The sequence below is a fragment of the Rutilus rutilus genome (genome assembly GCF_951802725.1).
Source record: "Rutilus rutilus genome assembly, chromosome: 16".
NCBI lineage: Eukaryota > Metazoa > Chordata > Actinopteri > Cypriniformes > Leuciscidae > Rutilus > Rutilus rutilus.
Genome location: NC_140224.1, coordinates 26,698,164 through 26,714,403, shown reverse-complemented (window position 1 = coordinate 26,714,403; position 16,240 = coordinate 26,698,164). Strand labels below are relative to the sequence as shown.

The 16,240-nt window shown below is 37.3% G+C and overlaps 1 protein-coding gene across 1 annotated transcript in view; it reads left to right on the top strand.

The window, feature by feature from the left end:
* The window catches only part of atrnl1b (attractin-like 1b), a 91,163-nt gene that overhangs the window by 68,578 nt on the left and 6,345 nt on the right, over window positions 1-16,240 (top strand). The window contains exon 27 of the mRNA XM_084434125.1: window positions 5,173-5,280. Coding sequence (XP_084290251.1) covers window positions 5,173-5,280 — 108 coding nt within the window. The remainder of the gene's footprint in view (window positions 1-5,172; window positions 5,281-16,240) is intronic.

Below are 16,240 nucleotides of genomic sequence, written 5' to 3'. Positions count from 1 at the left end.
CCAGTATAAATTCCTAAACCCTGGGTTAATGTTCTTATTTGCATATCTGTGGTGTCAGTGTCGTTGATTAGATGAACGCAGCACGCGACCATAGATTTTAGATGCAGCTAACTTTTTTTATTGTGTATACTTGCTTACATAGTCTGATAATGCAATAAATATTTTTGCTTGTAACATTTGTGTTCATAATGATTCACAATAAGAGGTGAATCAACACAAACAAGCGTTTTATTTTATTTATTTATTAGTATTATTATTATTATTACAATTACTTTTATTATTATCATTATCATTTTTGCTTTGTATACAATTTTCTGAGTTAGAAATGAATACCTGATTAAATTAGTCCAGGAAAGATACAGTACATTCTGCATTTGCTTTGCACTTGGCTCGCTTATATTAGTTTTTTTAATGACCTATGAATAAGTTGTTATAAAAGTGAAAGCACCAGTGCAATAATGTGACCCTGGATCACAAAACCAGTCACATGTCGCACGGGTATATTTGTGGCAAAAGCCAACAATACATTGAATGGGTCAAAATTATCGATTTTTCTTTTATGCTGAAAATCATTAGGATATTACGTAAAGATCACTTTCCATGAAGATATTTTGTACATTTCCTACCGTAAATATATAAAACATTTGTTTTTGTGAGTGAATGCAGCACAATCGCGAACATAAATGGACAACTTTAAAGGCGATTTTCTCAATGTTTCGATTTGGCACCCTCAGATTTTCAAATAGTTGTATCTCGGCCGAATATTGTCATATCCTAACAAACTATACGTCAATGGAAAACGTATTTATTCAGCTTTAATATGATGCATAAATCTCAATTTCAAAAAATGTACCCATGTGACTGGTTTTGTGGTCCAGAGTCACATATAGAGATTGAAGAAATAGAGGATGCAAAATGTGTTTTTTCCTCTCCACATTTGATTATAAAGCTTATACTCATGTACTTTGGATGTACAGTATAAATCAGAGTGCATTTTGGGCATTAAGAGTGAACTACAAATTAAATGAAATTGTTTACTCCGAACTTGCACACCAATGACTTTACGCCATATATAATGCCCTGCTCTATACCGACTGATTTTGAACACCCGAAAATGTTTAGCATACCTCTCTAGTATCTCTCCTTTCATCACACGCACACACACACACACACACACATTTAGTTATGCAGGTTGGTGTCACTAACGTTTCGCAGAAATGATCAGATCGTATTGTCAAGAGAAACCCTGACGTGAGGAGTGTGCTCAGCTTTGATAATTTCATTATAAACGTGGTCGCGGTGGGATCAGCCATAACAGTTCTCAAGTGGTGATTAATAGAAAAGATAATGAGTGATTAATTACCATGGAGCCATCAGGGCCCATTTATGCGGAAGTCATTGAAGAGACCTCTTTGTGTCAGTGCTGAAGAGACACCCCCACAGACACAGCACTGTCGGTCTGATACGTGCCCCGTCAAGGACGTCGCCACCTTCCTGCATTTTTTGTTTGTCGTGGATACAGGAAGAAGTTTATTTTGTGATTTATGAGGTTGAAGTGACTTTTTGTGTTCGGTGACATGGCCCAATAATCATCTGTTTAAAACACTTTAGAGAACTTATTCATCTAAATGCCTTTTTAACAGACTTTAACATATTTTTAACATTTCGTTATGCTTTTATTTTGTTGCATATGTCAGATGACTTATTTTAATTGGCAAATTCCAGAATCGTTTAGAAGCACTCTCCTTCACGTTCATTTTTGTGAATGAGTTTTAAATATTTGTTGCAGTGGTTGAAGATTTGTGATTTTGAAAGGAATTCAGTGAAGTTTTGAACTCTGATACAGTATGTGTTGCCATTGTTAGATTAGTTGTATTAGCATGTAGAAAGCTTGCTGAAGACTGAGTAGTACATAATGTGTACATAGGTATTTAATGTGCACTTAAGTTCATTGAGTGCAAAGATTCTTAGTTTCCCTCCTTTTAACCATTAGTCACTTTAGAGTACTATAATTAAGGCACTTAAAGGCAAGTACCAGTGTTCCCATTTTACGTGTTCTTTTTGTAGTGAAATATAAAGTGAAGTACTGCCATTTACCACTAAATTTTTATCTCCACTATGTTTTTAACCTTTTATTTTATTTTATCTCCACTGTTTTTTCCTTTTTTATTTAAGATAACCATTTACAGTGTCCCTGCTGATTTGAAAATGTTTTTTACTTTGTGGTTCCAGCTAATAGGGAATAAAAAAAATAAAAAAAAAAGCCCTGTTGCCGTTGTTGTTCCATGTGCAACAAAAGCATTGCCGAAAGCACTGAAGTAATGCTCTATAGAGGTAGTTACACTACCGTTAAAAATTTTGGGGTGCTTTTTTATGTTTTTAATTCGTTTTGCTCACCAAGGCTGCGTTTGTTTGATGAAAAATACAGTAAAATCAGTAATATTGCTAATGTAATATTTTGATTTATTCTCTCAATTTTCAGCAGCCATTACTCCAGTCTTCAGTGTCGCATGATCCTTTAGAAATCTTTCTAGTATGCTGATTTGGTGCTCAATAAACATTTCTTATTATTATCAATGTTGAAACTCTTGCATTTTTTTGTGGAAACCGATCATTTTTTTGCAGGATTCACTGAATAGAAAGTTCAAAAGAACAGCATTTATTTTAAATATAAATCTTATACAGACCTTCTCTTAAAGACTTTATAAGGGTTTTACTGTCACTTTTGATCAAATTAATGAGCCCTTGCTAAATAAAACTTGCTGACCCCAAACTTTTAAATGGTAGTGGTAATGGTAACATCAATGAGATAAAATAGGAAGAAACTGCAAATAAAGTTGTTTTTTTCCATCTGTCACCAGTGGTAATTCAGTTTTAAGTGATCATAAATTATTATTTCATACATTTTTATTAAAGGAGAACTCCGGTCAATTTTAACATTGAGCTCATTTTTTTGTACATTTGGAGTGCTGTCAGTACAGAGAACAACGACAAAAATCGGTGTTGCCTACACCGTGTTATCCTCGTTTTAAAATTTGCACCCTGTTGACTTCACTGGGGCAAGTTTTAAACCTGCTTTTAGCCTCTTAACATCCTTGATGTGTCATTACAAGTGCACAGGTCATGTGAGTGATTCCTTCGGAGTGAACGCGGGTGAATCTGACTGCAGTAGATGTGAAAGATATTAATAAAAATGATGTTTATTCAGCCAGTGCACATACCTGTATTTACATCCTGTTTTCGGTCGAAGTCCACAGTAGTCGATTGTCGAGGTCACGCGCATAGGTTTAGTACCTATGATCACGCGCGTGGCTAAAAGCAGGTTTAAAACTTGCCCCATTGAAGTCAACAGGGTGCAAATTTTTAAAAGAGGATAACTCGGTGTAGGCAACACCGATTTTTGTCGTTGTTCTCTGTACTGACAGCACTCCAAATGTACAATTTTTTTTTTTTAAATTGACCGGAGTTCTCCTTTAAAGTAGCCTATATGGGTCTTATTAGTAGTAGTAGTAGTAGTAGTAGTAGTAGTTTTTCATCTGCAGAACCCTATACTATCTGAAATTATGCGATTGCCTTTTGCGATGAAGTGAATTTTCTGCTGTTCGATTTCCTAATATGAAATCCACGTACATGCATATGCGTGTGTGGACACCAGCATGTTTGTCAGGACGTTGACATGGTGCAGAATTGCTGTAAAACCAGGCGAGTGACAGCACCTCAGCAGTTGTCTTTCGTCACCGTCATGTGGAACAATTAGAGTTTAAAGCAGCACGCTTTCCTTTGTCACAAATCCAATAGCAATCATCCTCGTCCTTGGTACCCAAATCAGCCCACATTTAGATATTGATTGACTGCTGATGAGGACCACTCCATGTTTTTGTGTGTGTGTGTGTGTGTTGTCACTATTGATTATCCAGCGATGATAGAGGCATCACCTGCATCTCTCTGAGAGAAGCTGATTTGGAGTGTTCACATAAGTAAAATGTCTTTCAAAGTTTGTCTCCAGGGCAAAAGCTTTCTCTCTAATTGTTTTCTACATACCTGCTGGAGTGTTGTTCATTATTCTTTGATGTTATTGTTGGTAATGAAAAGCAGTGAGAAATTTAAACAGGGATTTGAAGTCTTATTAGGATGCCTATTGAATGTTTCACTGATAAAGTATGTTAATTGTTCTCTGTGGAATTTTCTAACATGAAGGCAACTGGCATAGTACTGTGATTGAACACTATGTATTGCAGTGTATTGATCTTTTGTACCCGTGTCACCCGCAAATACTCATGAATGCTCACTCGCTTTCACTCAATGACATCTACACATTCTGATTACAGATGAGAAGTTGGCATTGATAAATATATTGATATCACCTTGAGAAGTACTTCTGACTTCGTGCCATCTCCTGTATGCACAAGCGAGGAAAATTGTGCACCATGTGCACATGATAGATAAACTATGTCCATCAAAGAGACAAAATAAGCAGTGTGCCATCGGTTATGGATGGGATTTTGTATGAAGGTTGTGAATCCTGCTTTTAGGGCAGTCAGCCAGTCAGTTGCATGGAGAAATTACAGGGAATGCATCATTAATTAAACTCCACCACTGGAATACTGATGCTCACGCAATCAATGGCAGCATAATTGCTTGTCATGCATGTTGTGGCAAGAGAAATTTCCTTCCAATCTTCGCAGACATTTGATTAGCCAGGTCCTCCAAACTTTTTTATATGGAACAAATGAATTATTCAACCACCTGTTTCTGTCTGTGCTGGAAAACAGCCAGTGTGCTGTCAATGGCCTCTCTCTCTTTCTCTCTATCGCTCTTTCTCTGCTTTATTCTGCTTTGCACTTTCGCCTCTTGCATTTTGGTAATCTTTTTCCTCCTCCTTATCTCAAACTCATCAGATTCCCTGCATACTGCCTCACACGTGTGTGTGTGTGTGTGTGTGTGTGTGTGTGTGTGTGTGTGTCCGTCCAGAGGTGCTTTTAGTTTTCCTTCTCAATAAATATGAGTCATGTCACTTATGCGGTCAGTCTCCACTTTTAGCCCTAAATCAAAGATTTTGACAAAGAAAAGACAACTTAGATTTGTTTGAAACTACAGTTTATGTACAGATATTTACTAATGTATCATACTTTTCTTCCCTCTTTCTTTCATCTCTTACTCTTCCTGCTACAGCAACTGATGAGAGAAAGGCAGCAGATGGCCAGTCGCCCTTTTGCATCGGTCGCGGTGACACTGGATGTTGGCGGAACTCAAGTAGAACTGCTTCAGGGTGGAATCGAGGTTAGTTTCACCTTTGAACTTGGTATCCACCCAGTTAGGTTTTAATCTACACACAAAATTGCAATGTACTGTACAGTTAGTGTAGATGCAACAAAAATTCTCAATATATACACAATGACATACAGTTTAGGTACATCGTTAATATTACAATGAGTTTTATGCATTTTCTTTATTTAGACATTAAGTTCCATAAAAACTATTATCAATATAATTATTGCATTCTTTTTGCAGTCACTCCGTGACAAGCCACTAGAAAATATTTCAAATTCAAGCTACATTAGTGTTTTTAAGGTAGATTAATTGTAACTTAATATCATTTTGTGTTGAACAGTGTGGGTAACATGCAAATTTGTTGCTTTAATTTTCGTTTTAAGGCATTTTAGAGCAAAATATAAACACATATATATGTGGTTTACAGTCTAAATAAGTGCCAAGCAGAAACTGTTTGCAGTTTGACAGCTCTAATTTAAGAGCATCGGGATTCATGGTTGTTACACAACAGACACGCACACAGACCTGTGAGCACAGATGTACCTGTCGTACAGCAGAGACGTTGAAAACGCACGTCCAGCAGCACTTGATGTGCCTCTCCAGAATCCATTAGTGTAGAGTGGAGTGGTGCTCAGTGAGCATTATGGGCTGTGGGAGGACAAGCCACAAATGAAAAGAGCAGAAAACAACATACTCGTCAAGTTGAACGCTCTTCCAGCTGAACGCTGTTCAAAATAGATCTTTTTAAACAAACTTCAGCTTCACTCTTATCAGCATATGGCTCTCATTTACGGGGACATCAGCCTTGTTAAAAGAGACACTTAAGTCCAGTGAAACTGCGTCCACAAGCCAGCTGTTGAGAGTAGAAGTTTTTGTGAACAGAAGTTGTTTTGATAGTTAGCATTTTGGCTTCACATAGTACAGTAACCGCATATGCAGTATTTTGTTTTTCTTATAGCATATTGTATGGTAAAAGAGTCTACAACGTGTCGTTCCTTTTCTAAAATGCTGCTGTTTCTCATCACTTTTTAAGTTCTGTCACCTTTGTAGTAGAAGGAGAGATACCCTTTGATACCGGATTCCTGTTGTTCTCTTCTCAGCCTCTCGAAGGCTTAATTTCGACCACCAGTTGCCACTAACAGAGTCTCAAGAGACCCGTTATGAGCCGGCCCGCCACCTTTTAGAGCTGCCTGTTTCAACTTGTTCCCTCAAAGCTTTGATTGCAATAGCATTTCAAGTTTGTATTCAAAATTAGCCAGGGAATATTTTATTGAAACCAAGTGAAACTCAAAACAAATGCTCAGTAGCATTCTCTGCAGTTTTGTCCACAGTGGCTTTCTGAGATTTTTCTTCTACATGCCTCTCTACAAATGTTTCTGTTTATTATTTCTAGCTTATGGGACAACTTAGAATGAAATCCTTAAACATATATTTAGGTTTAGTGTTGTAGCATATGTGTCCCCTCATGTTGTTCTTCCCCAGCTCTCATCATGTGTTCAGTTATCAACATTGACACTTCTTGGAGTCTATTGAGGCAGATCCAGATGTTGGCCCCACTTTACTAGGATCTGGCAGCAGCTGAAGGTGAAAGGAGGGAAATGAGAGCAATTCTGTTCTATAAAGGTTAATGAGACAGCATCTGGTGCTGTTGAATTGTTTAGCATAACCTGCTAATAAAAAAGAGGACAACCCAGACAGTTCAGCACAGTAATATGTGTTTGTAGATATGCTTCTGTCTGTAGTTATCACAGATTAGCTCACCCAAGACTAATGTTAATAGCAGGTTTAACCAAAGCCTGTTTGAGCCATTAACTGTGCAGTAGCTGTTTTTTTTTTTTGCAGTATTATTGGTAGTTAAAGAGAGGCATGATAGGAAATTATGAATGGAATGGGATTAGAACATGGATTTGCACCCACATCTCCAGTTTGAGTGCCACAGCTCAGTACTGTATGTCTGAAGCACATGTGCATACCACTAAGCCTCAGGTCGGACATCTAAAAGCCTTAAACCTTTTCGTTTCAAAACGTTTCGTTTCGTTTTTTTTAAACCATACAATGAAAGTCAGTGGGGTCCAATTTTGTTTTGGACCCCTTTGACTTTAATTTATGAGAAACCATTTTTCTTTTTTAGATCGATTTTTTGCCATGTTATTTATAGGACAATGTTTGGAAATAATGGGTAGACAAAAAATAAAAAGCTGCAACAGTTTATTTTTTTTTTATTTTTTTACAAAAAAATCGTTTTGTAAAACTAGCTTTACAAAAAACTGTAAAAAAAAAAAAAAACTAGCTGCAACAGCTGCTAGAACTTTACCAGGAAGAAATATGGTAGCAACATGCTAATTTGGAAGCATTTAACTTAAATTTACAGTAAAAAAAGTAAAAGTAAAAAGAAAAAAAAGACATTTACTGTAAATTGTAAGATGACTTGTTCTTTTTCACTTCCAAAAACTAAATTTAACAGTATTTTACAGTAAAATTACATTAAAGGGATAGTTCACCCAAAAATGAAAATTCTGTCAGTAATTACTCACCCTCATGTTGTTCCAACCGCGTAAGACCTTCATTCATCTTCGGAACACAAATTAAGATATTTTTGATGAAATCTGAGCCTTGTCTCACTCCTCCATAGGCTGCTAGGTGGCCCAAACTTGCTGACCCAGAAAAGTTATTAAAGAGATCGTTAATATAGTCCAAGTGACTACAGTGGCTCAATCTTAAGTATATCAAGCGACGAGAATACTTTTTGTGCGCAAAAACAAACAAAAATAACGACTTTATTCCACTATTCATTTCCTTCTCTCTGGGCCTCGTAGTGTTTTTGCGCTGCGCGTCTGTGTTATACGTAATCACGCATCACACACATGACCAGCGTCGGCCAATAGTGAGCCTACGTGGTGACGTGTAACACAGACGCGCTGCGCAAAAACACTACGCAAACCAACTAGAGGTCGAGAGAGAAGGAAATTAATAGTGGAATAAAGTCGTTATTTTTGTTTGTTTTTGCGCACAAAAAGTATTCTCGTCGCTTGATATACTTAAGATTGAGCCACTGTAGTCACTTGGACTATATTAACGATCTCTTTAATAACTTTTCTGGGCCAGCAAGTTTGGGCCACCTAGCAGCCTATGGAGGAGTGAGACAAGGCTCAGATTTCATCAAAAATATCTTAATTTGTGTTCCGAAGATGAACGAAGGTCTTACGCGGTTGGAACAACATGAGGGTGAGTAATTACTGACAGAATTTTCATTTTTGGGTGAACTATCCCTTTAAATGTCCCATTTATATTTATTACAGTTTTTCCTCTGTATTAGTTAACCAATTAACAGATTTTCACCGTACTATTTTTAGTTAAACTAATCATTTTTTTACAGTGCAAGCTGGGAATGGGATGGCATGTTCGTTGTCCCACATGATATTTGATATATAATGACAGGAAATGCTGCTTTCTGTAATCTCTACAGGGTCAGTTTCTGTCTGCCACAGGTCATGTTAAGACTGCTCTGTCTGTGCGTTAGGCTGGGATGGTCTGTGTTGGGCTCAACTGGACTGGAGGAAAAAATGTTGTGCGTCGAGGTCAGCAGAAGTGCATTATGAAGCCAATGTGAGGCCAGCCCATTTAAAATGGTGCAGATGACACAGATGCTGCTCCGCCACCATGGCCAGCGCACAACATATGGGCCCGTTAACAGTTGCAGAGTATGATGGATGGAGGCTGTCACCAGGCAACAAAGAGAGGCCATTTAAATTATACTGTGTATGTAGCCGTTCTTGTGTTTGAGAGTGCTCAATAGTGAGCTCTTATCTAAAGACCAGTGCTCATGCTCCCTGTCACTGCAAATGCTCCGATTAGCCATGCAAATGAGATGCTTTGCCTTCTGTTAAAAGCTGGTGAAACGTATAGATGAAGAGGATCGTTGTCTTGCTTTATGACTTCGTTTCCAATGTATTTCCATTTCCATTCTCTGCTGCTTAATACTCACAGCAGCAGTAGCAGCTTATCAGCTTCATCTTCAGCAGCAGCGATATTATGATACATATTTTTAAATGCGTATAGAGATGAACACAACAGAGGAAATTAGAGATGGGTGGAATAAAGATAACAAAATAATGAAACGAGGTATCGAATGTGGTCGTAAATAATACCAGATATTCACCAGTTGGTCACATTAAGAAGATACAAGGTGGAAAAACAGTGAATTAAATATGTACAGGATAAAGCAAGTAAACAGAAAGTGTCGGACGTGTTGGCCAGACCTGAAGACAAGGCCCATAAAGTGTCTCAGTGTCTAATTAGAATGTGGCTCAGTGGCGCTGAGCTGTTTTCATCAGGTTAGTCGATGCATGCGAGTAGAATGGAGCTGGCCCTCAATTAGTTGTAAATCAGCAGGGTTGTATGAGAGACATCTGTTTGCTGGCTAGTTCATGTGTTTTATAGCCTTTCTTGTTTTCTCCTGAGACAAAATGGGCAAGTCTTTCATTTACATTAAGTTTTCTGGATTTATCCTTCACATGATCTTTCAGAAAACATTATAATGCTGATTTGGTGCTGATTTGGTGTTTGATTATTATAATCAATGTTGAAAACAGTTGTGCTGCTCAATATATTTGTGGAAACTGTGAAGCATTATTTTCAGGATTCTTTGATGAATAGAAAGTTCAGAAGAACAGCATGTGTTTAAAATGGAACTCTTTTGATCAAACCCACATTGGAAATTTATCAACATTGGAACTCAACGTTATAAATGTCTTTACTGTCGCTTTTGATCAATTTATTGTGTCCTTGCTGGATAAAATTATAAAAATTTCGTATTGACCTGAAACTTTATATTTATAATTCTATGGTCTTACATACACTATAGTATAGTGACTAGAAAGGAAAATCCAATCACTCTTAAAAGTAAAAGCTCTTCCCAAAAAGCCCCAACATTTAAGGTAACATTCATGTCTGTGAGTTATGGATTTATGAAAACCTCTTAAATCACCTACTCCAGTGCATCTTTGCAGCACGTGTGCTATAATGTAATCCTCTGTAATCTCGGTTTTCAAAAAAAAAAAACTTCGCTTAGCTTGCTAGTAGGGCTCTAAACTGTATTGTCATTCATCAACTGTGTTATGGCAATGCTCCCTAAATGGCCTGCAGTTGGATTACTCTAATCTGTATGGTGCAAGACTAATGTGAATGAGACGAATATCACTGAATCCAAAACCATAAAGAATGAGAGTAAGCATATGAAAATGGATTCGTCTGATCATTTGGAGTTGTTGGGAGGACTGAAGATCTTGTTAGGTGGTTTATACATTGAATAGACTGTCCCCACAAACTCATTACAGATTAATGAGAATCTTTTAGGGTCATTTTGTTATAGTTTTTTTTATACGATTAATGTTTTAAAGAAGTTTTATAGATAGAAACCTTACTTTAGAGTTCTCAACGGGTCGGGTCGGCCCGACAAACCCGACGGGACCCGCGGGTTCGGGCCGGGTTCGGGTCGAAAATATAATCAAATGACTCGGGTCGGGTCGGACCTCGGGCTTAATCTTTTCCGCTCAGTAAAAAAAAAAAAAAAAACATTTATTAATCATCGCTGCTGGTCACCGTAAAGAAAGTCTGGCTGCTGCGTGTAACGTGCATCATGGAGAGGGGCGGGGGCAGACCTGACGCCGCTGCGTGCACGCCTTTAGCCTGGAGAAGAAGATGGAGTTGGTGAGTAAGTAAACTTGCCGCAGGTGAATTCACCGTCGCTACTACAGCCTATTTATATATTTAAAGTTTATTGTTTCAGTTGTTTGTATTGTTAAAAGGCGTGAACATTAAAGGTTGATTTGAATTCCCATCTGCTGGTCATGATGATAATACGTGTATGAGAGAAAAAAAAAAAATCCGTCGGGCCGCGGGCCGGGTTCGGGCAGATAATTCATGTTTATGTGTCGGGTTACATCGGGTCCGGGCTTTAAAAGCCACGGGCCGGGTCGGGTTGTAATTTTCAGGCCCGTTGAGAACTCTACCTTACTTATTTTTTTATACAATTTTATACACAAAAGACTGCATGATAAAATTACTTATTTTTTTCTCAACAAAAAAAAAAAAATTCCTGTGAGGAATTTTCATTCAAATATATTAACTATTTCTTTCCTATATATATATATATATATATATATATATATATATATATATATATATATATATATATATTAATTTTTTTTAAGTTGTCAGTCAGCGCCAGCATTTTTGATCATTTTCAAAAAAAAAAAAAAAAAGTGGTCCCCATATTATTTTGTTGTATGAATACCTGAACATGCAATATATCAAAAGAAAGAACAGAGCCTCTGCTTTAAAAAATTTAAAATCCTTCATACAATTTTGAACAAAAAGCTGAGAAAATATATTTTTTTTGTCAAAGACTATGTCTGGATTGGATTCAGAACGATGATCAAAACATAGATTGAGAGTAGATCGCTTCCATCAACACAGTCCAGACAAGCTTCACAGTCCTATACCTCTCCCTTGCGTTGACATTTTAATTGGTAACGTTTTGATTTACATGCGGTTTATTGTTTGATGATCACGTTATTTTACATGTGCAGCAATGCTTCAATCGTTCTTTTGTTTCTTCTATTGTTTCTGCTGCTTCTTCGCCTGTGTTTTGATCCGGAGATTCTGTACTCTTTCTTTCAGAAGATGTGTAACAGTGAAAACATGGTGTGTGTCTCAATCAACTCCATAGCTTTCTAGGTCGTGAACCAGTAAATAGTGCACATGAATTCGGGCACTGGTAAGGACAGTAAGGACTCATGATCTCATCACTACTAGTATTTATGAACAACAGCAGAACTGACATCTTTATTGTATTACTTTTTAATATTATTTAAAATACATCATGATACATACTATGCTTGTTACATATTTCAGCTGTAAACAAATTATGAATGTTAACTAGATGAGTTGGCTCATGTGATTTTATGTTTCGTTCTTCAGAACGTCCGTTAGGGGAACATAGTGAGCTTCGAGGCTCCCTGGTTTTCACGGTGCATTGTGGGACTTTTTAGGGAGCAAACATTTCAATGCACTGAAAGGATTTTGCGATTGAGACAGCCTGAGCAGTGCCCTGACTACTGAACTAGGGAGCTGATTGAGACACACCCATGGATTTCCGGAAAATTCTGTCAATGGCTGGGAAGCGTTGTGTCATAAATAATGGAAAATTAGGTCTATGACAGGGAAAGGGTTAAAAGACCCAAAGGAAGAAAAAAAAAAACATTCAAATTAGTCATGAGTTACAAAGCTTTCTAACTTAAATGACAGAGAAAAGCATCATTCTCAAAGTACTTTTATGTGTAAGGAAGTAGTCACCCCTTTGAGCAAGTCTATTGTAATGTATGTTTGGGTGTGAAATTGAAATGGATCTTTACATAATGCATAACTACCAAGCTCAGACAATAGCTGTGGCCAGAAATGGATACTTAAGTGTGGTGATGAAAATGGAGACGTGTAATTAAGTGTGATATTTAGCATGAATCACTTGATTGGTGTGTTTTGCCAGAAATAATTAGGTTTGCTGTGTCATTCAAAAGCAAGAAGAGGCATTTGTGTGCGATGGGCAGATTTAAGAGTCTTGAGGCCGCTGTCAAACCATTAGCAGTTACTGTTTGTGCTGTCTGTCACATGATAAATAGGGTGCTCTGTGGTGGATTAGAGACTAGACCCTGATAGTCTGGCTAGCAGAACAAATACTTGTATTGACATCCATTCTTCATGGTTTCTCTTTGATCCATGGTGTGAACTCAGCCTTGTCCTTAAGATACAAGTAGGTCTTCAGCAAGGGAAGGATATATCTTTACAGACTGATTTTGATAATGAAATAGCATGCAGTGTGAGAGAAAATCAAGAGGAAAAACAGTGATATTCTGCACACGGAGGACTGAGGGAGCTAGAAGGGATGCTAGACACCCCTTGCCACCCCCTGTCACTCAGAAACAATGGCTTTGAACTTTTTAAGTGCAGCACAAGTGGCCTCTTTTCCTCTCAAAGAGACAGATATTGCTCTGATAACAGCCTCTGTCAGCCAGGCTTGATGGACATCACTTTCAGCGCAGGCTTAATTTGACCTTTCACAAGCCCCTCCATGCCTGTGCCACCACATTTCATGAGTTCTCTCACAAAATGAGAGAGTGATGGGCTTGGGAATTCTTTCATTTTAGAACTGAACACATTTTCTATTATTTTATTAGCCAAGAGGAACATTTTGCACTTCATTCTTATTTGTTTTTTATAATAAATATTTAATACATTTCAGAAAATTACTATGTGGCTACTATGAGACACTTGTTACACACTGCAGTGAGCTAGATCTATATTATGGTAAAACATGGTACTTACTCGTGGTAAATCAAGAAAACCAGATTTAAACAATAAGACTAACTGTATTGAGCTATATAACAATGATTAGATTACATTGTAATCCTTTTAATTTTAATATTTGGCATGTTTGTGTGCTGCTGTGTTTAATAAGCAGAATGTACGCGCATTGTGGACCCGCCTATAGGCACATTAAATAACTCTTTAAGGCGAGACACGGCAGGCAAAAACATTGTTTTTTTTTTACTGGTCAATTTTGAGATTTTTGGATATTTTTCTTCAATAACATGTCTTCTTTCAGACTTGTGGTGAAAAAAAGTCCGAAATACACATTTAGGTCTTTATTTTATTACACTTTGTCTGTTTGCGTCTGTAGATTTCTCATAAATTCAACAAAAGTTTGCGTTCTTAATCCTCCCGCTGCTCTGCGATCTCTGTCTGCTCTCTGTCATCACATGCACCGTTAGGAAGCTCTCTCTCTTCTATACAATCCTGTCAGATCCAAATATGGTCATTTCCTTTTTATCAGCAACCAATCGTGAAAGTAAAAGGGCTGAATGCGCAATCTCATTGGCTGATGATAAATCTTTAAAGCCAGTTTTCTCAAAATGACTTTTCTCTCATACTCCAAGTCTGAAATCTCCACTTCAGTAGCATCTATATACACCATACTTTCCAGTCTTGTACCTAGTTATATTATGAAGACATTTACAGAGGGATTTGTAAATATATTATTCCTAGCCTGATTTATATAACATTTTATTCCAAAAAACATGGTGAAAATAATTTTTTTTAAGGCTATTGACAGTATTTTCTGATTTACAGGATAACAAAAGTAGATATCCATAAATCCCTCTGTAATTTTTTTCCCATCTAATATGTGAACACAATGAAAAAATAATTTTTAACCTGGCTTTATCCAATACTCAGATCTTGTTTTTTAAAATATATGCAAATTAGTGCATATTTAATTAGATATTGCCTAATTTGCATATTTAAACATTAAATTACAGAAAACTTGTAATACATTTTTTTCTCATCTTAATGTAGGTAATCAACTGGGAAAGTTTCATGGTGATATCTGCTAAAATTTTTACCCTATTCACCTGTAGTGTCTCGCCTTAAATAACAAAAACAAATATTGCGCTATTGACTTTAGACCAGGTTTCAGTTGGTCAATGGGGCAGTCTATTTCTGTTGCCTCAAAATAGCAATGCGCCAGCAATGCGCCAGAACACACCTCGTTTTCAGACCAGCATGCCCATGGGCGCACAAATGGGCCCAAATGCATTTGCTATTTAAACAACGTGGCGCAGGATGTGAAAATGATAACTGCGTCAGGCTGAAACTAGCAAAAAACACTTGCGTCGCGCTTGGCGCTGCGTTGCGCCGGGTGTAAGATAGGGCCCAATATATTAAAGCATCTTTGGTGTTTCCATGGTTTCTACAGAATAAAACTAGAAAACGAGGGTAACGTGGGTATGATGTCATTGATAGGTGAGGCACGGACACGGACCGTTTCCTGGTTAAAATTGCTTATTTCTCTGGATTTAAACATTCTTGCAAACAGTCAACAAAATATATAACATTGTTCTAGTTTTTTTAATCCAATTTTAATCCAAAAATCTTTCATATTTTGCCTTTAAACTGGAAAATAGATAGGCAGATCTGGATGGTCTGTTTGATTGTGTGATATGGCGCAATAGGACACACAAAAAAAAAAAACATTTTAATGATCTGCAGATCAATCCAAAGCCACATGGAGCTCATTTAAATGTCTGCTGTATGCTTCAATAATTGTCATAATTATATTGTGGTGAGAAAGAGCCAGGTTTGTATTAAACATTCCTGCTTTAGAGAAAGGTACCTTAGGGTAACTTTGTTGGTTTGACGTCTGGCGTTTAATTCCGATTATAGGCTCCATGAGGACCGTTCTTGGCAGAAAATATTAGTTGGCATCTGTTCCCTTTTTGTGCCTTTTCAAATTTTTTTTTTACACACATTTTGGCAACTGGGGTAAGATATTAAAGCGTAATTTTGTGGAGAGCCATTGGCTGCCAAAGTCTGTGATCTTGCAGCACGCTCTTGGAAAAGCTCTTGAAGAGGTACTCTCTTTAAATGGTGAATAAAGCCACTCTATAGCTGAGTCAGTTTGTGTTGTAGGGCCAGAGATGAGTGTATTAATGAGCGAAGGGAATCTTTAAAGACAATAACCCATACACAAAACATTTCTATTCAATGACAGAGACGTTTATGACTCCCTTTGTCATTAAAATGCATAAAACAATCAACAAGTCCTTTTAGAAAAGCATTCATATGCATGTGAGTGGACCAATCCTCTGCATTTTAGCTGAATAATCTGTAATGTGAGATACAAGATGACATTTTAAAATCACTGCGATTGCCTGTGGCTTCTTTCCTCCTCATTCCACTATGCTGCATCAGAGACCCGCTGACGCATACTTCTATCCAGAGCAGCGTTTATTGGAACAGAGAGCGGGTGCTACAACACGACCCGAGTTGGTAGTCGACAACCTCAAATGTCACATTTTCTCTGCGTGTGCATGCATGATGTGAACTTTGAAAGTGGCTTGCTTTTGAGTTTCAG